General features: G+C 33.9%; 1 protein-coding gene across 3 annotated transcripts; it reads right to left on the bottom strand.

Moving 5' to 3' along the window:
* Nucleotides 1-675: 675 nt before the first annotated feature.
* Pabpc5 (poly(A) binding protein cytoplasmic 5) lies at nucleotides 676-8,988 on the bottom strand. 3 transcript variants are annotated; one of them, XM_063246164.1, is made up of 2 exons: nucleotides 8,717-8,988; nucleotides 676-8,119 (listed from the first exon to the last, which is right to left on the bottom strand). In XM_063246164.1, exon 2 carries the CDS (start codon nucleotides 8,048-8,050, stop codon nucleotides 6,902-6,904), a length of 1,149 nt encoding a protein of 382 aa, XP_063102234.1. In that variant the 5' UTR covers nucleotides 8,051-8,119; nucleotides 8,717-8,988; the 3' UTR covers nucleotides 676-6,901. The 3 variants fall into 3 exon arrangements, with proteins under 3 accessions (XP_063102234.1, XP_013009091.1, XP_003471011.1); XM_013153637.3 differs by having other exon boundaries at nucleotides 676-8,189; nucleotides 8,551-8,987; XM_003470963.5 differs by having other exon boundaries at nucleotides 676-8,189; nucleotides 8,717-8,987.
* Nucleotides 8,989-24,606: the final 15,618 nt, after the last annotated feature.

Below are 24,606 nucleotides of genomic sequence, written 5' to 3'. Positions count from 1 at the left end.
AGTTTGATTGAGAGATCTAGAAAATTAATTAAGTTGATTTTTAGGTTTGTAACTAGAGACATAGCCAGAAATAATTGGTAGGTAGGTAAGGAAAATAAAAGGTTGGTGCACCAACCTGATTATGGTTGGTGCACCCCACACACTTGCAGCTAGGATGTAACAAAAGGAGGGAAAACAATGAAAGTCTGCCTGTTCTTGTGAATCACTGGGACTTGAGATGGTATGCTTTTTCTGTTGCCATCAACTGTCGACATCAGATGTCAGCTTACTCAGACTGTGAATATCTATAAACTACCCAGTATACAGTAATTTGTGACAGGAAAAGACTGAAATAAGGTTCTAGAGGAGTTGAAGAACAACATCTTGCTTGTCACTTGTTTTTTAGTCAGAAGATGAAAACATTTTTTCCACTTGAACACATTTGTAATTGAATTGATATTTGAAAATACTTTTGAAAACTTATTAAGTAAAGCATAATCCTTGAAATGTAATTTTATTAGAAGATACCTTCTTTATATTATCCGTATCACTGCTATATTTTACTCACCTTCTTTAGAAATATTTCAGTGAGGTACCGTAAATTCATATTTTAAGGGATCCAATAGTCTTTTATCCATTCTCAGTGTTCTCTCAAACCACACGGATGGTACAAATAAAACACAGCTCTCCTCACAGTGTTGTTCTGAAAAATTTATATGACCTTTTTGCCATTTTTATCAATCATCACCTTTATTGATTTTTTGAGGTTCTCATCCCTAGGATAATGAATTAATTAGTGTCTGATAGTGATATACTTTTTCTTAGAATATCAAACTTATCCAAAACTTCCCTCTTTTAGTAACAAATTTTAATACAGATTTATTTAATATATTTTTAAGTGTTCAATGAGCCACAGCTTTGAATTTCAGAGAGATTCCATAGTGTCTCATGTATTTAATAATGTTTCCAATCTTTAGCCATAAATCTGCATGATGAATAGATTTTGTGTGTTAAGCAAATTAACACTTTTATAAAGTTAGAAATGCTCTAAATTCATATGATTCAACATTACCTAAAACAACTTGTACAACCCTAAAACCTTTGACACAGCTTCTAGACAAAACTCCATGCAGAGTTACTTACATCAGAAATTCTGCCTCAATAATCTTTATCATAATAATTGCCTTAAGGAAAATATGGAGAGCCCTTTTTCAATTTATATAACATTAGAATGCAGTAAACAGATTTGTCTTTGAGCTCTAAAATAGATTATACTTATAAAAATGATCATACATATATAATGATCATACATAAAATTATATATACATATATATGGAAATATAATATAAAAATGTGAAAATTGACACTACTGTATGAGAAAATCATTCTAACTCAGAATTGTTAATATTTTGTGTTTTTAATAACCAATCCTTGTTTTTTATTTTTATTCTTTCATGAGTTGCTTCACTTGTTACAAAATATAATAGATGTTTCAAAATATTTTATCTTACTAAATTTTTTTTATTTTTTGCCTGAGAGTGCTCATATTATTGCACTATGTCTCCACAAAACAAGTAAAGCCTCCATATAAATGATTTCATTGCTTATGTTGCTACTTGACAAAACTTAGGCAGTTTCTCTTAGCAGAACTTCTTGCTCTTATAGGAATACGCTGCCATGCCCGAACATTCATCCCACAGTAAATATATATATGACAGTTTAAGTATACTTTATCAAACTGACATTCCAAATAGAGCTCACTGATTTCTCATTGCTTTAATTAGCATTATTATAAAATGTACATTTCTTTAAAGAATATCTTCAGATTAACACATTAATCTACATATAAATAAGAGAAACAATTCTATTCATGTACTTTAACTTAATATGCACATTTTAAAACTTTACCCCAGCAAAGTTTCACAGTATTATATGCATGCACATATAGTACCCACAAATAACTTTTTGAAGTCATGGTTACAAAAACCCTTTGTAATGGAGAAGTTGAAATTAAATTGATGGAAATTAAATACAAGTAGTAGAGATGAGTAGATTAGCACCAATAATTATTTAAGTAAAATCACTTACAAAATACATAATTCTGAGGCTTAGTATTACTGCGATAGTCACATCAATGATAATATCCACACAAATTGAACTCTAACTATATTTGATTTCCTACCTTATATTAGATATAAACCTGTACAAATTTAATGTCTTCATATTATTCGGTTATAATTCTTGACTTTAAATTACTCATTGTTTCTCTGTGCTCTTTACTTGAATTTTTTGAGTTATTTATAAATTTCCTGTTCTTTAAACAATGTAATTAAACTTTTTATTTTTTTCTTTTTCTTCAGCAAACAAATTTTATATCTTGACTTGCATCACTCTGCTACTATCCAAAGCCTAAAATAAAGCTCCTCTTAGTCAAAATGACCATTATAAGGTATTTATTCCTTTAAAAACTTTAAAATATTGTACATTTTTAAAACCTAAAAATATTTTGATTCATGTAACATTGAAAAAGAAGTTTGCAATTTTCTCTAGTTTTTCTCCTCAAGGATTTGTACTGTTCAATGTCTTCAAAAAGAGTTGACTTAAAAGAGAGTTATTTGTCATTTTGTAAATTACCTTAAATTTAATATTTGAATAGCCCCACGTAATGAATAATGAAGTCATTGATTTTATACTTTAGAAATTTCAAATCTATCCCCAGAGAATGTGAATTTATTCTACATTACAGAGCTTTTTTTTTTCAACCAAAATATTGCCATGTCTGGTGTTTTGCCATAATGATTAGTCCTTAACCAAAGAAATAAATTCACTGTAATGTCTGACAAAGTCATGCCATACAGTATCAGCTCCAATTCCTTTTAAAGGCCTCTCCAAAGAACTAAATTTTTAAAATTAAATTAACCATGAAAAGTGCAGATTTTGATGGGATTTAATGAGAAAAGTAATTTTTTTTCTATCCACAAATGCTATTTTAAAATTAGTTCTCACTTTTGAGAGTTGAGGTTACTTGGAGGTTTATTTGGTGTTTTGCTTTGTTTTGTTTTTGAGCTCCTAAGAATTTTGTCCTTAGTACTTTCAATTAGTCTGGGTTTTTTATTCTCAGGTTTCTAGTGGTAGCTCCACTAAGTCTCTTGAGACTCCAAGAAACAATTTGTTTGATTACATTACATGACCAGTAAATAAAACACTGAAACATGGAAGAATTAATAAATTTCACATGAGCAAGTGCTAGTATCTCAAGAAACCAGACTGTGGAAGAAGAATTGTCTTGAAAGAGCATATCATTAATAAATAAAAAGTGTTATTCTACAAACAAATGTGCTAATGGGTAGCAGCTTTGTGTTTAAGGAAGACCCATCAATAAAATTTAAATACTAATGAAAAAGAGCATGAGAACACTCCAAGCAATGATAAAACACAAACATATTTTAGCATTAGTATATAACTAAGTAGACTTTTTCATAAGAGGATATTTAATACAAATGCCTTTTGCTGTAATAATTCATTTATCTTGCTAAATATTTTGAAAATAATTGGAAAGTAAATGAACGAATATAACGGATTATAAATGCATTTATTCAACAAGTATTTATGGATTCAGGTATTGCTAGACGTGTTGTGAATATTTGCAATTTTTTTCTTAAATTCAACCATTTATTTATAGGTAAGATAATATTCACACCATTTTAAAATTTATTCTTAAAAATAAGTATTCTTTCTTTTTCCTAGATCACTTACACACATAATATTTTATTTTTCCTTAATTATGGATATAATCAGTCAGCAAAATATGTGAATCTTCCTATACAAAAAATTCTCTTTAATAACCTTGAATGTGGTGGTTATCAATCACAAAACGATATTTGTAATTTTATTCTCCAGGGTCACACTTAAGTTTTGTACAAGTTACTGCTTCAAAAAGCTAGACAGGACAAGGCAAAATTTGTATTGAGAAGTTCCTTCTTGTCTTGACCATTAACAGTATACTGGTATGAATTAACACATGCAGTGCATTACATTAACAGTAAATTTTTATCAAACCCTTGTCATTGGTTTGAACTTTTGGAAAGTTTAATCATTTGCAATATATTAAACATAGTTAAAAATGAAATGCATAAGTTTGAAATACCACTCAGATCTGTGTACAAATAATCTGTCTTTGATATTTTTCCAATGATATCTGCAAATTGAATTCAGAGATTTTTCATTGTTTATCACTATTCTAAATGTGTGTATTTTACCTGTGCTTTGGCATATGCTAATTTATCATATCCTTTACAATGGCTGACATTTGGAAAACAGTAATAATTCAAACATTTACATAGTTCCTAAACTAGGTTTTAAATAACTATACTTGATGATTTTTAATTTCTAGAAATGTTTCTAGATTTATACTCAATGAAAGCATTTGTAAAATATCCGGACTAACACTGATATTTGAGGTTTACAAATTTAAATGAAAATTGCTAATGGCTAATAAGGAACAGATAATATATATGATGAAGAATTACATGATGATTTGAATTCTGTTTGAAGGTCCATAGTTTTCATAAGTTTTGATGATCAAAATAGTGTAAAACCGGAAATACACCTCCTGGTTTTTGTAGATTTCCTTTTGTTAATGTACATAGAATATATATAATGGTGTACCAGATTTTTCATATATTTAAACATGATGCAAATTTTTACTTTGCTGTTGAATTCAAACTGAAAGATTCTATAGCTAACTTTCTGAATCTAGTATGTTTTACAATTTTTATAAGAAAGAAATATTCATCACAGCATGGTAATTTAAAAACAATGTAAAAATTAATAAATTATCTAAATCTCATTCAATAGCAAATTGTTGATTTCTAATTTATTTTAAAGAGAAATATTATACAGGCACTATAATAATAATGCTGATTGACAGAGGCATAATAGGGTAGTTATGGTTCAGTTTAAACTAAAAATACAAAATAATACACATAGGGATTTTTTTGTAAGAATTGTGGATATAACTGAGGATTTAGCTCAGTGGCATAAGTGCCTGACTGGCAAGCTCGAGGTTGTGATTGCGGATATACTTAGAAGAAATATGTGGAATGATACACTTGGGAAGGCCTCAAACACACAGCAGTCCTTCTGCCTTAGCCTCCTAACTGCTGGGATTACAAGAACTTACCACCATGCCTGGCAAGAGTGGTCATTTTAAATTTTGATAATTTTGCCTCCTTTTATAATGCATATATTTTATAATGAGCATTTATCATGTTTATAATCAACAAAACCTGTGATTTCCATTTTGGAAATTCTTAATAATAAATATAATTATTAGATGAACAATTATATTGATTCCTCAGTTTATGAAAACTTTTGTTTTTATTTGCAATCTATGTCTGATGACAGACACAATCACAGGCATCTTTCCTGAACAAACACAAACTGGACATCTTTTCCAAAATCATGGAACAAATGTTTGTGATCTGAGGCACCACTGTACATAAAAGCAGCTTATTATCATTATTTTATGGTTCAAAAGCTAACAACAGTGTTAAAAATTTATATATTTATAGTATAAGAAAATCAAGGTTCATATATAATACATAACCTACTACAACAGAGACAAAATATTTTCTTGTGGTTGGATCTGTTTTATGAGACAATCATGCACTTTTAGAATAATGGGTGAAATTTTATATACATTAGTTATTTTTCTACTTCATAAATGTATTTTTATGGTATTATATAAAAAAGCTAATACAAAAATGACAAAAATATGTGTAATATGGGTGGAAAGCAGACAGTGAGGGAAATATTAAACAGCAGGTGAAATAATAATTACAGGGCATTTTATGTAACTGAAGTACCAAACAAAACATTTTTCTCCTGAGCTTCCAAGTATCCCAAACATAAAGATAATTCAGTCCATAATTCTCATATAGTGGTAGTATATGATTTAGTCAATACAGAACCTTTTCCTTAACTTTCAAACATCTCTGAATATATAAAGTGAATATATTCAAGAATTTACAAGAGATAGTATGTTTCTCTACATCATTCTATAGACTATTTACATTTTACATTGATATTTGATTGAGGCTAAAGATAAAATATTATCTGCAGTAATGGCAAGTGAGTGTAGTTACTCACTTTTATTTTTAATTTAATATAATATAAACGAGGCACTAGAGAATCCAGAAATATGAGTGGTAAGAATTGCCCATAGTGTCTTCAACTGTAAAACCTCTCAGAAAAAGTTTTTAGCTTTAAAAGCCACTAACTGAAGTGTTAAATTTTTTAAGGTATAGATTAAGAAAACAGACATAAAGCTAATAAAAACAAACTTAACACTAGTCAACATCACTAAAAAATCTGTAGTATGTTCACAATATAGTTTAAAAGGAAAATAAATAAAGAAACTTCATATCTTTTAAAAACCAACTTATTTTAAAATAATTTAAAGAAAATTATGCACAGAATCTAACTGGATGGAATACATTTTTTCCTGCCCTAGTGATTTATAAAAAAGCAAGTTAAAAATTTTCACCATGATACTTTTGTCAAGGTCATGGTAATACAGTTTTCAAGGAGGTAATTAATTTAGTATATTTAAATAAATAAGGAGGGAAATACATTCCATCAATTTTCTTACCTTGGCTGTTCAGGAAAAATGTGGAGGAATACATTTTATTTTATGTATTTCTAAGGACATTATATCAAAAAATAGTACAAAATGACTTTACAATTAGAAATTATGTTCTTCACTTACATGAACAAGATTATCTAGTTTCATTTTGTTTTCAAAAGAAAGTATTCACTTAAAAATAACACTTTTGATTTGACACAAAATAAACCCTTATTATAAAGGTAGCCAAACTAAGTAGCATCTGCTAAAGTTGAAAAACACTGAGCATTCTGATTTTCACCACCTGCGCCTAACCTGGCCCAGTGTGACATGCAAGGGTTTGGAGCCCACTAAGCGACCATTCATCTCTTCCACTGCTTTGGTGGCCTCTTCAAAGGAAGAGAAGCAGATGACACCAAACCCTTTCCCTTGTCCCACTTCCATCATCACCTTAGCTCGGCTAATAGATCCAAATGCAGAAAATTCTTCTTTCAGTTTTTCCTCATCTATGGTCTCATCCAGGTTCTTAATATAAATAGGCACGCCTGGAGGCCGACTTTTTTCTTTTAATCTCAGCCTTTCAAACCTCCGCCTTAATTCAGCCAAACGTTCAATTTTCTTCTGTGCTCGTCCTACATATAGAACTTTCCCATCCACTGATTTTCCATGAAGGTCTAACACAGCCTTTTGAGCAGCGTCATGTGTCTCATATCTCACAAATCCAAAACCTTTAGATTTCCCACTAGCATCTCTTACTAACTTAACGCTCTCAGTTTGCCCATATTCACTGAAAAGTGTCTTCAGTTTTTCATCATCCATGTCATCTCCAAGGTTTTTAACAAAAACATTGGTGAAAGTTGCTTTATCCCTGGTTCTGACTTCAGCTGCTCGTTCTTCGGGGAATTTGAATCTGCCAACATACACTTGGCGGTTGTTGAGCTGCACTCCATTCATGTGCCAGATAGCCCTATTGGCAGCAGCCAGACTGTCAAAATGTACATATGCATAACCCTTAGAACCATTGTCATCACAAACGACTTTACAGGAAAGAATGTTCCCAAAAGCAGAAAACAAATAAAAGAGACTCCTATTATCTATGGATTTGTCCAGGTTTTTGATGAATATATTTCCAACTCCAGACTTTCTTAAACGGTCATCTGGCTGTGACCACATGAGGCGGAATGGTTTGCCATTAATCAAGTCAAAATTCATGGTGTTCAGGGCCCACTCAGCATCCGCAGGAAAACGGAAGTTAACATAGCCATAGCCCAGAGGACTGTGAGTCACTGGGTCACGGCAGATTCTGGTGAAGCGCAGAGGGCCAGCAGGCCTGAACTTCTTATAGAGCATGTCCTCAGTGACTTCTGGATCCAAGTCACCCACATATAGGGCTGCTTTGAGGTACTTCTTTTTCTTGCCTGCAGGATTAGGCTCCCCACTCCCCATCTTTCTGAATACAGGAGGCTTTCAGAGGAGAGAAAAAGGCTGCTTTCTCTAATCTATGGACCAAAAAATCTGTTCAGGAACAGAAAAAGCCAATTCAGGTGAAGGGAAGCTAAAAGCAGACTCAGAATCACTGTTGAGGCTGAGAAAATGAAGTTCAGAAACAGCTGGTCAGCAGACTCAGAACAAATGCATCAGACATAAAGACATCCCATAATGAATATGTTCTCCCTAAGGGGCCTTAAATGTTTCGCCCGTTCAAATTTAAAACCAGTTTCAAAAATCTGCATTAGATATGTAATTACTCTTTCCCCGTTTAAAAAATTACCAAGCAACTGGCTGCTTACATCTACCTAGCATTGTTGACAGAGGCCTTGCAATCGGTTTTTTGCATAAATACAGGCGTCAAGCTCCTGTTGGTTTAAATAATTGTATCAACAAGGACCCGAGTATGTATTCCTCCGCTGGCTGCCTGGCTGCTCCCCGGAGGGCTCCCAACTTACTAAAAGACAGCTCTGCCCTCAGCGTCAGCGAAAGGGTACACTGGACACTTGGTGTGCTGGGACAGCAGGCAGGCTGCAGACAGCGAATCAGACAGAGAGACAGACATACAAACGCGCAGGGAACCGGAGACCGCCCAGATACCCAAGATGCCCACTGGGTACGGACCAAGTGAGGCGCGGTGATTTCTGCAGCCTGAGGCTGGCGGCAGGTCCGGAGGGACTGACTGGCAGACGCGCAGAGGGTCAGATCAGACGCGAGGCGGGTCCTACGGACGCAAGGCGGAGTCAGCAAAGAAGCGCGGAGGCTCCGCGGCTGGCAGGCCCAGTGGGGAATGATAGGTAAGGGTCGCTTTGTGAAGGACAGGCCAACCCAGGGACCAAGGGCCTGTAGCTGGGGGTTGGCGGAAGGCGGGCGGAGCTCAAGGAAACCCGGAACACCGTGCTAAGTAACTTCCCGCTTGCGTATGCCAATGCCAAGATATTAGACACACACACCCGTCCCTGGGCGGACACGCACACACACACACACACACACACCATATTCATTTTAGAATTTTGCTGTTTAAAATATATATTTATTATACATTTTAAATATTTAGACTATTCTTCACAAAGTCGTAGAAGGAGTTCATGCCAAGGGCAGAAAAAGCATATAATAATAATAATAATAATAATAATAATAATAATAATCCCCTACATTATTTTTGTTTAGGGAAGAGAATTTAGGTCCGATATTTTCCTGAACGCAGTGTAAAGGTAAAATTCACAATTGTGCTGGGCTCCAGATCAAGTGCTAAAAGACCACATGGTCAAATCGAATACAGCTGCAGTCACTTCGTGCTTGATCTTGATCTTTACTGGATTAATACACAGCATAATGGTAGAATTATCCCTGGGTAGTGGACAGAGCTCTTTTGTTTTCTTTGGTGACATTAAAGTTTTAATAGTGGAGAAACAACAAATGTCTTTTAGTGGTACTTAGTTCTAAAAAATGAAACTATTGAGATGCCTTCATAATCACTGTTATAAAATCTCAGTTAAGGAGCTAAAAGCTGCAAAAAACAATGCAACATGTATAATTAATATCCATAGGCGACTTAAACATGTTAAGATAAAAGAATTTAATATAAATTTCAACCTAACGTGAAATTTAAGCCATTATAAGATAGAATCGCCTGAGGAGCGCCAACTGAGGTTTCCCATAAAATACAGTATTCACAGATCCTGAGAAACTATTATGGAGAGATAGTTTGCTCTAACTTTAGAAAAATCACCAAGATCTATTATCACACACAAAAAAAATCCTTGAAGTGCCTCTCCTACCCCCAAATCTCTCCTTTATCAAATAAAATAAAAACTAAACATGTATCTGTATATTTAGACAGAAAAAGATCCTGAAGATAAAAGGCAAGAAAAGATTATGTTAATAGTATTTTCTTAAGAATTCCTTAGGAAAGCAAGCTAAATTCTTGTACTTCTTCATTTTTTACATTTCATAGATTGTGTTAAACTGTATACTTGGGTGGGGTGGCACTTACCCTCTCAAATTACTCAAAAATTTTGGAATATTTTTACTGTGTTCTTGTGCTCACTTTTTAGAGCTTTTGATCAAGACATAAAAGACTATATGAAAAAAGGCAACTATGAATAGTATTATAGAGACAGACTAATAAACTAGTCTTAATATGTTAACACTATGACCAACATGTGAAGGTACTTATGGGGATATAGTCACTTTATTATATTTTAAACACCTTTCCATGGCTGACAGTGTAGCTCAATGGTTGTGTGCTTGCTTTGCATGTGTGCCACTCTGAGTTTAATTTTCAATACACAAAAATAAATAAGTAAAACTAAATATATTTAATTATTTACATTAACAATGGGTTAGAACTCTATTCTGGCCTTTACTTTAGCATTTAAAGGTACTGCTTCATTGAAAGTGGTATATTAAAATTACAATATAAATATATAAAAGAATAATTTTTAGTCTGAATACTGACACTAATTGTTATTTTCATTTGTTTTTATAACAAACTAAATGCTCACACTCAAGTTGATTTATAATTTCTAGAAAATTGTGTATTTTGCTTGGTAAGCACAGGATTGTGAGTTCAATCCTTGGTACAAAAAAAGGAAAAGAAAAAAATTATGTATGTAAAATTTTGAAAACCATCTTTCTACATTTACAAAAAGTTTGGTAGTCATTACATTATAGTTAATATAAACTATATTTTAAAAAGTTAATCAAAGATCAGAAATTTTGGACTCATTTGAAATAAATGAATTTCAGTAAAATCTTCTTGCCTAGCAGAATTTTAATACGAAGAGGAAAATGTTTTCAGATAATTTTTAAATAATTTTGCTATTTACTTTCAAAAGACTTTGAAGTGAGAAAGTTAGATATACAACATTTCATATATAAATGTTATATACTGATGGCAAGCTTATAGTTTATGCAAACCTGATTAATGTATTAAAATCTACTGAAAGTCTTGAATCAAATATTCATGCAGTTCACTGAGCCATGTTGAAGACTTCAAATTTGAGAAACATTTCGAATTAGGAAAATATCATAGACAACTAACATTCTCCACACATTTCATTACCTGTTGTTATTTATAGTGTTAGTAACATGTAAGCATGAGTGGAGAAAAAGAGAGATTACACATATGTTTTTCTTTTTTGTCTTAAGAAACAACATCGTGTTCCCAAATAAAAATCTCATGAAATCAAGCTTAGTATTCCTTGTATGGCCAAAATATCATAAAGTAGGAAAGAACTTTACAACATAGGGCATGGTTCATATGTTTGTGTGCAAATAAAGACAAAGAAATTTGATATTAAGAATGTGATTTTAAAAGACATTTCTAGACTTACTTTGGAAAGATAGGTAATTTATTTTATAAATCTCAAAAAATATTTATTCTAAACGTGAGAATTTATGTACTACATGATAATCCTGAGGTAATTTGGTAACATTAACCATTAAAACTATTACAGCATACTTATTTCCTCATACCTCCTAAATTGAGAAATTGACCAAAATAGAAAAACTGTGAACAGAATTTATAATAAATGATTTGTATTAAATTACCAATAAAGCATAATATCATATTCTCTAATATTTTATCTCAAATTCTAGTATTATCAAATTATAAAATTAGAGTTTAAATGTTTACTTAAGGCAGTTGGAATAATATATAACTTTATAATTCTAAGGATTGTTGTAAATTAAGATAAACACTTCAGGAAACAGTTAAAATATTTTGAAAAAAGAAAATATAAAAGTGCCCAATTAATCCACCAAAAAATGCTCAACCTCACTTGTCACCAGGTAAGCACAATTCTCAACTACAATGAGATAAAATTTCTCCTGAGTTGGAATGGGTAACATGAAATTCAGTAAGAAAAATAAAGAAACATGCTGACAAGGAGTTAGAGAAAAGACTACTCTTCACTGAATCCAGGAATGTGAGTCACAAAAGACATTGTGGAAAATATTATGGAAGTTCCTCAAAGAAATAAAACTAGCAGGATACACTCTCCCACTTTTGTGTATAAATTCAAATGAAACGAAATCAGCATACCAAAAACATACCTGCATTCTCATATTTATTTTAGTACCATATGTATCATCTAGAATATGAAATCAAAAGAGATACCATTAGCAACTGAATGAACAAAGAAAAAGTGTTATATAGCTACACAGTAGAATTCAGCTATCTGAAGAATTAAATACTGTCATCTGTAGGAAAATGAATGAGACTAGAGAACAATACATTAAGTGCAAAAAGCCAGAAAGTATTCCGATTACATGTTCTTGCTCTGATGTACAAGCTTCAAAAACTAATTTCATAGAAACAAATGCTGTGACCCATGCAGCTCTGGATGTTCCCAGGGTGAGGACAGTGAAAGGATGGAGAAAATGGACAAAAGTCAAAATACAGAAAACTGAGGCCATGTGAAGCCCTGTCTACTGATGGGAAGGACAAAGAAGGAGAAAGAAGGAGGAGTGAGAGGAAGGGGCAAGAGAGCTCCAATGGCTCCAGCACATTTATCTATACACTTGTGAGACTATGTTATGAAACATGTCTGTCTAAAAGCTTATCCACGTGGCTTGTTGCAGGTGCCCAATGTTCTTGATATCATAGCAGTTTATCCATGTGACTTGCCTCAAGCACCCAGTGTTCTTGAGATTAGCCTTGCTCTGGCCCTGCATATGATCAATCTTCAACTTCAGCTGCTCCCCATATCTCCCTGTTTTCTGTTTTTATAGTTGTAAATGATATGTAGTTATTTGAGGCTAGTGGAGGTGTGTTTAGAGAACTCTGCAAACAATCTTTTCATTCTTGAATCCTTTTCATTTTGAGTGGACTTACTTATTCAGGCTAAAGTTTTGCAACCCAGGAATTTTAAGTTACTGCATTTAGTAATTTAATCTTGATGCATAACAGTAGTCAGATGCTAGTGTGGCTAGCAATTGTTAGAAGGTATTAGTTATTTAAGTTTCTTTTAGCTAATATTTACTATGGCGTTGTTTTATACCTCTTATAGTATACTTTTCTGCAAGATGATCAAGATCAAGTTAAGGCAAGACCTGTATTAACTACAGTCAATCTCTTGTTGTCTATCTAGGGCAGTTAAGTCTCTCAGGAATTACCTTGAAACCATACACAGCACCTCTTAGTACTTCTGTCAGTTACATCCCTCTAGATGAGTCATTGCCATTGCTTGACCAAGTTGTTTTCTGTGAAAGCTTGGGGAATTTTTGTTGCTTAGTGACTCTCCTTAGGCACACTATATACTGTGGATCTTTATCTTCTATGGTCCTACAATCTCCATCATCATGAGTTTTTAGTACTCAGCAAAGCTGCAAGATATTGCTGTAAAAGTTCCCTCATGTTCTGTGTCCTTATTTACCTCTGAAAGCTGGGACCAAAATATTGGTTGTCTTCTTAGCTCCTCTGTCTTTCTAGTTTCTTGTCTCCATGCCTCAATTGCTGAAGATCCAGAAGAGATGATTAATTACACATCTTGTAACAAGAGAAGTTAGCTTAATATTACTATTTTATCTGAATAGCAAATACCTTTGAACATGAAATAGAACCATTATTTGCTAACAACGATGGACGCTCCAAAAGTTGAATCTGTAGATAGCTAACTGACAATAGGTACATAATTTTACACAGAAAAATTTAAATCCAAATCATACATAATATTGTAGCATGACAATCATGGTGACATTTTTGTGGTATACTTAAATTTCCATTTTAACATAGTAGAGCTCTTTTAATCAATCATCTCTATCTTATACATAATAAATTTTACCTAACTTAGTGACCTTTAATGAGAAGTAACTGAAAAAAAATTGTGACAATGTCTGCACCACTTAATGTTTAGGCATCTTTAAGTAGAGTAGCGCACATACAATTTATACATCATATAAGTTTTTGTTATTATGACTCACTGGTGAATTCACTGTGGCTTGATATGAATATCCTATCACAATTAATTGGAGCACAAAAGAAAGGCAAAATTCTGAATTGAAAAGAAGATATTTTTCACCAAAAATAATCCCAATTTTTCATTTTGGAAGACCTATACATCTGAAGGCATGAACAAATCTAAAATACCAGGAGGTTAATAACAATCAATTGTCACAGCTATATGGAAACCTCTTTTATCAGAGCATCTAAATTAAAAAAATATAGTCTAGAAAATTTAATCTTCTGAAAATGATCAACGTGAACATACCTCAATAATATATTTTACTAACACTTATTGGCGTATCTCTCATAAGGCTATGGAGATTACTGGGGCTTCCGATTAATGAACAAGAACTGATTAATATTACCAGGCATATGCGTTCTTGTTCATCAATTGGAGTCCTCTTCAATAACCACCCACTCTAAGGGGTTTTAAATTACTTATTTTTTATGACTTATGAAAACTCAGTCATAGAATTTCACATATTATTTCTGAACAATGAAAATTCTCAAATCATAATAAATGGCAATATATATTACATTTATATAAACAATTTTAGTATCTTTTTGATCAGCTGGTAAGCCACGTGGAAGCATCTTTTTTAAATCTAAAACTCAAAGTAAACTTTGAGCATATGATCCAAAATTGCAAAAGAAAAAAATTGTTGAGCTCAAACTAAAAAATTAATAAATAGATAAATAAATAAAATCTCAGGACAAATGAACAAAGAACATATACAGATAATCTATTTACAATATCTGAATGCACTAAAATATATTTTTGATCAAAATAAATTATAACAATGTATAATTTTAGAAGTTTGTAGTTATAAATAGACTAGTCAGAATTTTTTGTACATCAATTAGCAGAGTTCTCTTACAAGAAAATTTAGAAAAAGAAAAATTTTATGTATAAATGATATATAACTTTTATCTTATTTTGTTTCAAGAATACTGGCAATTTTATTGTGCCTTTCTTTTATGTAACCTCCAACTCAATTGTCTTTATACACTTTGTCACCTACTCAAATATTCTAGTTACAATTTTAGTTACCATGACTTGAGCATCCGGGGTCAGTTTATTTAATTGATCCTGGGTCAGGTCTAGCCCTATGTTTGTCTATTGGCCTTGGAGCAGTCTTTGTAGCATCACTGCCACAGAACTATGCATCAGATTCTTGAGAGGTGGAACTCCTTCTCTGGGTTGGTTTTCATGATACAGTTGCACAGCACAATCTGTCACGCAGTTAGGGCATTCAGCATTTTCTGGAAAGAAACAAGGATATCCTGGATGCCAAGCTAGCACTGGGCTACGTCCCTTCCACTGTCAAATATGAAGAACTTTCCAAAGGATCCTTCCCAACTTATTTTCCTTAATGTGGTTGAATTGTCTTTCTGTTGTTGTAGTTCCATCCTCATAGGATTTAAAAACTTATTAGCATATATTGTCAAGTGAAGTCTATTATAAGGTGTGAATTTTTAGGGAATGATTCCCCTTTATATTTTGTATTTGAATTTTGAATGTACAGTGAGCATGTTCAACAATTCCTTGACCTTGAGTGTTATAAGGAATTTACATGATAAGAGATATGTGAAACATTTTACAAAATGTTTGGAAGGCAGTACTCATGTAACCTGCGCCACAGTCAGTCATTAGTGCCTGTGGACAGCCAAGAGTATTAAAGGCTCCCAAGTAATGAGCTACGATATGTTTAGCCACTTCATCAGTGGGAACAGAAGCAAAAATAATTCCTAAGGAAGTGTTCATTGTCATGTGGATCCAGCATAGAGAACCAAACTCAGGAATATGAGTGACATCCATTTGCCAGAGATGACTGGGGTGTAATCCTCTGGGATTAACTTCCAAAAGGAGTGCAGGAAGATGCATTACACATGAGAAACATTGTTTAACAATTTTTGAAGCTATTCGCAAGTTAAAAGGAACTGTTTGCACAATGCAGAAGCATTTGTATGGAAGGTGGCATGGGAAGCAAGAGCTTATTGCTTAATATCTGAGAGTGCAACAGTGACAGTAATCACCAATTGGTCTATAGTAGCATTTCCCTTGGTAAGAGGCCCTGGCAATTGAGAATGGAACCATAAATGACTGTTAAAACAGGGAACATGTGTATGAAGATATAAGTGAGTATTTAGAAGAAAACAAGAGACATTATGGTAGCCAATGTTGATCTCCTATTGTCTTGCTTTGAAATCTGTGTCACTTCCATTGTTTTCTTCTGACGTTCTTTGTTATGACTTGTTTTATCCTCTTTAAAATAAAAAAAAAATTGCCTAATAGATATTTACCATAACCTGGAGCTGTACAGATTTACTGGGATTTTGTTATTTCTCTTTTTGCCTCAGTTAGGACAAAGTGAGGAGAATTGTCTTTGGGGTGTCACCCAATTTTAGGTGAATGGAAGAGTAGTGTTCCTACATTTCCAATCATGGTACCTACACTTTTCTCCATAAAAGACCTACTCCCCCAAAATATTTAAGGGTTGTAAAGCATGGAATGTTTAAGTATTTTCTTCTGCATAGGAGCTCTGAATGTACCTAAATGTAGACAAAAAGACTCTCACCCTGCATGATCTAGGGTCTAAATGAGCTATGCTATCTCTCTGAGAGTTTGCTTATGATCCATATGTATGGAGGTAGCTTTTGTTTCACAGCTCAGTCATCATCAGTATCTTAATGGATGTAAAACAAGAACAAATAAATTTGACTTTGAGATTAAGTATACATGGTTGGAAAATTAAGACTATGAAAACTATTAATAAATGGCATTGATTTCCATGGCCAGGTGAGCAAGGTGAAAGTTCTTAGGTTATTGGAGGGCAAAAGTAGGAATTATAGCCATATAATAATAAAATACTATGAATCTCAAGACACAGCCTATTTTCAATTATAATATTTGTGTGATCTGTGTCAAAAAGAAAAGTTACGAAGCTAGCTACACAAGACATGAAGGAAGGGACTCTCCTTCTAGACTGTGGATGATGTTCCCTTTTATGTCAGTTTAGCTCACAACAGTCATCTACATGCTGGGCAAAGCCTCCATCATCTTTAGTGCACTAGTTTAGTATGCTCCACCAATTCTATCACTACAGGAGGTATATGGGGGACCAAACCCAAAAGGTTATCTTCTGCCCAAATCAGAGGAAATTCCTGAGTCCAAGAGGGGAGTTCAAGATAACCTCATGAGGGTCTGCTTTTGTCTAGATCCATGATGTGATACTCCTCCTGTAAAAGAAAGATTACAATCAAAACATGAACTTCAGCAGCAGGAAGCTCTTCTGTGGTAGTCAGGATGATCTCTTTGGTGGTGAAAGAAAACTGAGCTTGCAAATTGTGAAGTAAGCCTTGGCCCAGAAGGGTAAAACGACAATCAGCCATGAGCACAAAGGAGTGATTAACTGCTCTTCTGAAATGGACCTGCTGTGGCTCACAAAAATATGAAGACATATGGTCAGTTTCCCACTGCACATTTATTTTCTTGCTTAGATGTGGGGCGACTGGTTTAGTGATGATGATTATGTTAGCTCCCATATCCATCAGGAATTGATCAGGCTTTCCCAGGACAGTTGCTATTAACATGGGTTCTCTGGGGCTGAGAGTTAAGAACCCATGAACTTGTCAGTCTGAAATTTCCCCTACCTCCACAAGCACTTTCTTTTTTGTATTTCTTAGCAACTCTGTACACTCCTGCTTGAGATGTACCATCTCCTTTTAGTAGGCACACTGGTTTAGGTCCAAAAGGAACAATCTCCATTCTTGATGGTGCCACTTCCCATTCCGTTTCTTAATTCCTGCCCTTACTTATGCTTCTTCCCTTTTTAATTTAAATAAAAAAAGAAAGAAAAAACAATGAAAATCAGAAAAAATGGTAGCAGTAATACAGAATTTCAAAGCAAAAGTTAACATTAAGAAATTACTAGTTGATAAGTTACATGTTGTCCTTTTAGAAATAGTTGTTCAAGTGACAAAATCAAAGCATAAAAAGTGTACCCTCAGACACTGACAGTGCAAACAGTTCTGTTTAATGATCTAGTTGAAACTTAGTAATATGGTCATCTATCTTGCACACTTAAATGTCCATATAGTCAGTCATATGCTTAAAGCCCTTTCCTTCCTTTCATTTTTACCATGTCTATTGTTTTTCTGAATCTTATTACTCTTTCAGTTTTTATTATTTTTAAACTAGAGAGACCATGTGATATTTATAAATGTGAGACTTATTTATTTCACTTATGAGGATAGATTCCAATTACTTCCATTTACCTATAAAGGCCTAAAGATCATCCTTTTTATAGGTGAGTAATATTTCATCGTACAAAAATACTACATCTTTTTTATTCACTCTGCAATCGATGGGCATTTTGGTTGTTTCCAAGATTTAGCTATTACAAATTGTGCTACTATAAACACGGGTGCACATATATTAGTGTGGCATGCTCTTTTCAGTTTTGGGGAGAAAATACCTAGGACTGGAATAGCTGGGTGGAATGGAACATTTAATCCTAGTTTGTTGAGTAATTTCCATACTGATTTCCATAGTGGATGCACTAATCTACACTCCCAACAACAGTGGAGAAGCATTCCTGTTTCCCCACAGCTTCATCAACATTTATTATCAGTTAATTTCTTGATGTCAGCTATTCTTTCCAGAGTGTGATGTACACTTCCTTCTTCTAATGAGTTGCTAACATCTCCTTCACTTGCTCCTTCTGGACTTTCTGTTTTGTTTTCACTATTATTATAAACATTTTGAGCCACCTCTAGTAAGTGAACTATAGTCATTTCATCAAATCTTTCCAAATTCTGAAGTTTACTGCAAATGTCAGGCATTGATTGGGTAGCAGAAGACATGTTCACTACATGAGCACTCCCAGTCTATAGGGGATCATTTGGTATAAATGTATGACAAGCTTCCTGCAGGTGCTCTAGGAAAGCAGAATGGCTCTCATCAGTCACCTGGCATACTTCTGCTACACTTTGCAAGTTTTTAGGTTGATGGATTGCCTCATAAATCCCTTCAACAAAGCTGCATGGTGATCATTTAAACGGCTAAACTCACCATCTGTGTTGAAATTCCAGTTTAGCAACTTCTGGGGCAGCACACATATCAGCCTATCTGTAACTCCCTGTGGTGTCCCTGACTCTTTGACTTTTACACAGTTCTCTGCCTCTTTCCATAGCTCCTCTGAAGTAGAGTACAGAGCAATTGCTAACAATCAATCCAACTGTGATGGTGAGTTTTAAATACTGTTTCAACCAAGTTAATTAGAGCACATGGCTGCTCAGAAAGTGGGCAATTCTGAGATTTCAGTTATACAGGTCTCTGGAAGTAAAAGGAGTACATATGAAAATGATCTGAATTGCTTTTCCAGGGCCTGGCACTGCCATTTCCTGGAGAAGGACATGCTTTTATGCATGAGGTATGAAATATCATATTTTTATATGCTGTTAGAGTAGAATATTCCAGTTAATAATGTCCGGTATCAACCAAAGAGCAAACAGTATTTCAAGTTCAAATTTTAGGAAATTCCAATAATTGTCCATATTTTGTTCAATTTATTTAGAGATCACAGCTTTATTAAGGTTCATGCCTCCGTCAGAGTAAGGGAATTCTCATTTTAGGTTTCTATAAAATGTATATAATTTGTCTAGGCAAACCATAGTCTTAAAGCTTACTCAGATTTCCACATTGTTTAAAAGAGTACCTATTTTAACAAAATATATAATTAGAATTAATTGATAAAACTAAATTTAAATGTAGGAAAATGGAGATTCAAACTCAAACTAATGAATTGAAGACTTGATTCTTAAAAGAAATGAAACAGATAAATTTCATAGTCACTTTTCTCATTGCTGAGAAAAATTATTCAAAACTCAGTGTGACAGGATGAAAGAACTATTCACTGCAAATTTTGTAAAGGATTCAGCTTGTACTTTTCTGGTTCCAAGGCAGGGTGGCATGCAGATTGTCATACTGTAGGAAGGCTAGTTCATGGCAAGCAAAAGGCAGTAAGGAAGCAAAGCAGCAACTTAGCAAAGAAGCACAGAGCAAGCAACAAGCAATCAAATACTTTGCATTTTTTAATATTCCGTCCAAGATACCCACAGTTAGGGTGGTAGCGCTCTCATCCAGTGTGTGGCATTCTTAATCCTACCCAGAATTATACTAATACAAACAGTAGACCAATTATTAAACACAGACCTTTGATCCCAGAACTTTACACTCTAGATCCAGATCCTCTAAAAAAAGCCCCCACCTATGACTGAGTGAGGATTTGGTGGGACATCTAAAACATAAGCCACAACATTCTTCCCCTGGCCCCCAAAGACTCATGCACATTTCTTATGCAAAAAGTACTTAGTCCATGTCCATAAGTTACCAAATTCCTAACAATTTCAGAACAGCTTGAAAGTCCAAGTCCAAATAATTCTCTGAGGGTCAAGCCAAGCTGTAAGCTGCAAGCCCTTGTACAAATGAAAAGTTAAACACTTCCAATATAAAATAACAGAAGATGAACACTATCATTCCAAAACATTTGAATAGAATTATAGAACAGAACAGGACAAAGAGAAGTCCAAAATAGAGCAAGGAACTCATTAAGTCCTATAGTTCCATGTCCAGTGTGCAAGGCAATCTGTGAGGAAAGATAAACTCCAGAAACCTTGGATGGCTCTTCTTCTATACTACTGCCACTTTTTGCAGTTCTCATAGCTTCTTTCTGGGTCTAGCTTTGTTCATTCCTTGCAACTTTCCTCAGGTGATCTGTGTTCCTCTCTTCTCCAAATTCCTAGGCTCTCTACAGCACTTCTGGATTCACACTCAGGAATTCACACACTGGTCTCTTAGGGGAACACTGCCTGAAATTCCAGGCCTTTTTCTTAAATTCATATAAAAGCCTTCCTACCCCATGTCTCTTACATTCCATATGCATGTAAAACCAACAATACATGCATAATACTTAGGTCTGCCACAAGTTGGAGCAGTATCCAGGCTTTCCTTTCTCCTCATTATAGGGGCAAGTGCCTGGAACACTGAGCTCTCTGAACCCAATTTCAAGGAACAAATTCTCTAGGCCATTGCTATTCTGCAATATGGTGCTCTATGGTAATCTTCTCAAAGGAAATTCTCACTTTTTCAACCTTGAAAGTGCAAAGCCTGGAGACTTGGTGTTCATTGTGATGTCTTTAGGTGATCTTTTCCACTTTTCTTTTCCTCCAAAGCAACTTTGTTCTCCTCTGCTCTGTCTTTGCAGTTCACAAAATTATTGGAGATTACTATTCCCCCAAACTCAAAATGTATTAAATCATTCTGTTAGATTCTTTCTCTTGATTCTTAACATATGTCAGTCTAAAAGTACCAACAGTATCCAAGCCACAGATTCAAAACAGAGAGCTTTAAGATTTCTTCTGCCAAATTAATTAGTCTGCTACCCTTAATGTATATGAGGTAAATTATATGGAAATTAACACATTTCAAACAAACTTCCAGCCAAGACATAACACACATCACCTAGAGTACAACAACCAATGCAGCCCTTCTTCCCAGTGAAAAAAATCCTGAGCCTGGTCTTTACTGGTAGCACTCTGCTCAACAATCTTGTCTTCTGAGGTCTGTTCAGAATTTCCCATCAAGTATAACTCAAAGCATTCTGGTGCTCTTTCTTCAATGGTTCTCTCAAAACTTTCAATACTCTTTACAAAAGCTAGTTCAATCACTCTGGAACAAAATTCCCAGGTACAATCAACAATAACTCTACTTTTGGCACCCAAATTTGTCTTACTTAATCTCATTGCTGAGAGAAAATACCCAACACCCCAACTTAAAGAAGGAAGAGTTCATGTAGTTCACATTTTATAGAGGTTTCTGTTCATTATTGGTGGACTCCAAGTCAGGGTTGTATGACAGAGAGGCATTACAAAGAGGAAACTGTTCATGACAGGAAGAAGGCAGAAAAGCAGCAAAATAGTAAAATAGTGAGGAAACAGAAAGTGTGAAGGGGTGACCTTCTTTATGTCCCTTATATTCTATCTAATCAACCCACCCTAGGGGAGAACAGCATTTACTCCAAGTGTGGGGCACTTTTAATGCTACCAAGAACTATGCCAAAAACCAATGAACTAATTTAGTAATCACACATCCTAGTATGGTCCTAGTATCACACACTTAATCCCAGCATCACTGACTCTAGATTCAACCACCTCTGAAAAACCCCATCTACAACTGAGATGTCTCCTCAAACCCTCAAACCATAACAACAAAACATAGCCAACCTAACCAAAAAGGAGAGAAATCACAAATCTGTTTAAATAGATGTGAAAATGCTGAAACTGCAACACATACTGACAAAGCAAAAGAATTAACAGCTAGTGGGCAAACATATATGCTAACAAATTGAAATATTTAGAAGAAATTAATTCATTAAATAGATTTCTACATATCTATTAATTACCACAGTAGAATTAAGAAACTTCAAATTTAAAATACTCCATTAGCATGCACTTAATATGAAACAGTATTATAACATGTAGTCTTCCAACAAAGAAAAGCCTAGTTCCAGTTGGGTTCACTTTTGAATTCTACAAAAACTTCAGGTAACTTCTAACATCAATTCTTCTCAAGATTGTAAATTAAATTGAAATGATAGGATTATTCACAAAGTCATTTCATCAATCTGTGCTTACCCTGACTTAAAAAAACTGACAGTATTACAATAAAAACTAGATACAGTGTAACCCTTTTGTTTAATATACATGCAGATGTCTTCAACCTGATACTGGCAAATAGAATGCAACAAATCATCAAAAATATCATATTTTGTGACCACAAGGCTTTATACCAGGTATGAAAGTATGGTTCAACATACACAGATCAATAAATGTAATGCAGCGCATAAAGAGAAGCATGGAAAAAAATCACATTATCTCTATAGATACAGAAAAAGACTTTGACAAAATACAACACTCTTTCATGATAAAAAGCACTGAGTAAAGTATTATACAAACACCTTAACTCAGTCATACAAAAGCCCTTTATGATAAACATATTGCCAAAAGCATAATAAATTAGCAAAAGTTAAAAGCTTTTCCTCCAAAATCAGGAACTAGAAAACAATGTTTACTATCACCATTTCTGTACAGCATAGCACTTGAGATATTAGCAGGAGTTATTAGACAAATAAATAGATATTATATGTAAAGTAAACGATAATGTGTAACAGGCCAGTATTGCAGAGAAGAAACAGTCCATGGCAGCAGAGGTAGGAAGCAGAAAACTAAAGCAAAAACAAAACTCATTCAATCTGTTATCTCTTCCAGGATACAAATGTTTTGGGTGGTGTCACCCACACACAAGATGGACCTTCCCATTATCCACACCCAGAACTATTGTAAAGCAGTAGAAATTCAGTAACTATATACCCTTAATCCATATTTATGCATCCTGAATTCAACCACATCCCAAGTGCTCCACCTGTGAGCACAAGAGAATGAGATTGGAACACAGAGCTACCAGCAATAACAGGAATTAACCTAGCTGAGGAAAGGAAAAACCTCTACAAAGAAAACTACAGAACTTTGATATAGTTAGTTTACAGGACATCAGAAAATAGGAAGTATCGCCTTTTCCTGGATAGGGAGTAACAGTATAGTCAACATAGTTATATTTGTAATTTTATACCCTCATAATGCAATACAAACCAAAACTTTTAAGCATTTCTATAGAAATGGAGATAACAATCCTAAATTTCTATTGGAACCAGAAATCCTCATAAAAAGAGAAAGTCAGAGGCATCAACATTTTAGACCTGAATTTATATTGCAAATTTCCTGTGACAAAAATAGTGTGAGGCTGCTTTAGCATAAACATAGACATGAGGGTTAATGACAGAGTATAGATGATGTAGAAACACTCCCAAGAACTTTCAACTATTTGATCTTTGAAGATACTTATGTTTATGGCAGCCAAATTTATAACAGCTAAATAAACTGATTCATTTACACCCAATGGACTATTGCTCTTCCATCAAGAAAGATAAGCATCAGTCATTTGAAGGAAAATGGATGCACGTTGAGAATACATTGTTAACTGAATTAAATTAGATGCTTATGCTTGGATATCACATTGTTACATAAATAATATAATGTGAAAACAAAGAGCAAAACAAAACATAGCTATTCAGACATAGGAAAGTAGATTTTCTTACTGAGGAAAGTGATCTAGTGAAAGAGAGATGGGAAGGCGAAAAGACCAAAATGTAATTGTGTCAAGTTATGTACACTTATCAACTCCACACAAGAAATGTGAACATTTTGGATTGCAAACACATGCCAGAAACAAATAAATCAACAAAAATAAGTAAGTCCAGAGACGAGCAGACAGGAAAGATAGGAACGGAGGTTGAAAAAAGTATTAAGATCTGTAATATACATATACAAACTTCCCACAAGGAAGGTAGACATTGCAAATATTTATGTAAATAAAATTTAAAACATAGACTTCAAAGCAGCAAGTAAAAATGATTTATTTCACTTAGGAAAACATTAATCATGA

This window comes from Cavia porcellus, unplaced genomic scaffold, assembly GCF_034190915.1.
Source record: "Cavia porcellus strain 051 isolate PalLab524CR breed Dunkin Hartley unplaced genomic scaffold, mCavPor4.1 scaffold_3, whole genome shotgun sequence".
NCBI classification, from domain to species: Eukaryota; Metazoa; Chordata; class Mammalia; order Rodentia; family Caviidae; genus Cavia; species Cavia porcellus.
Note: the sequence above shows the minus strand (reverse complement) of the source record. Positions and strands in the feature narration are given on the sequence as shown.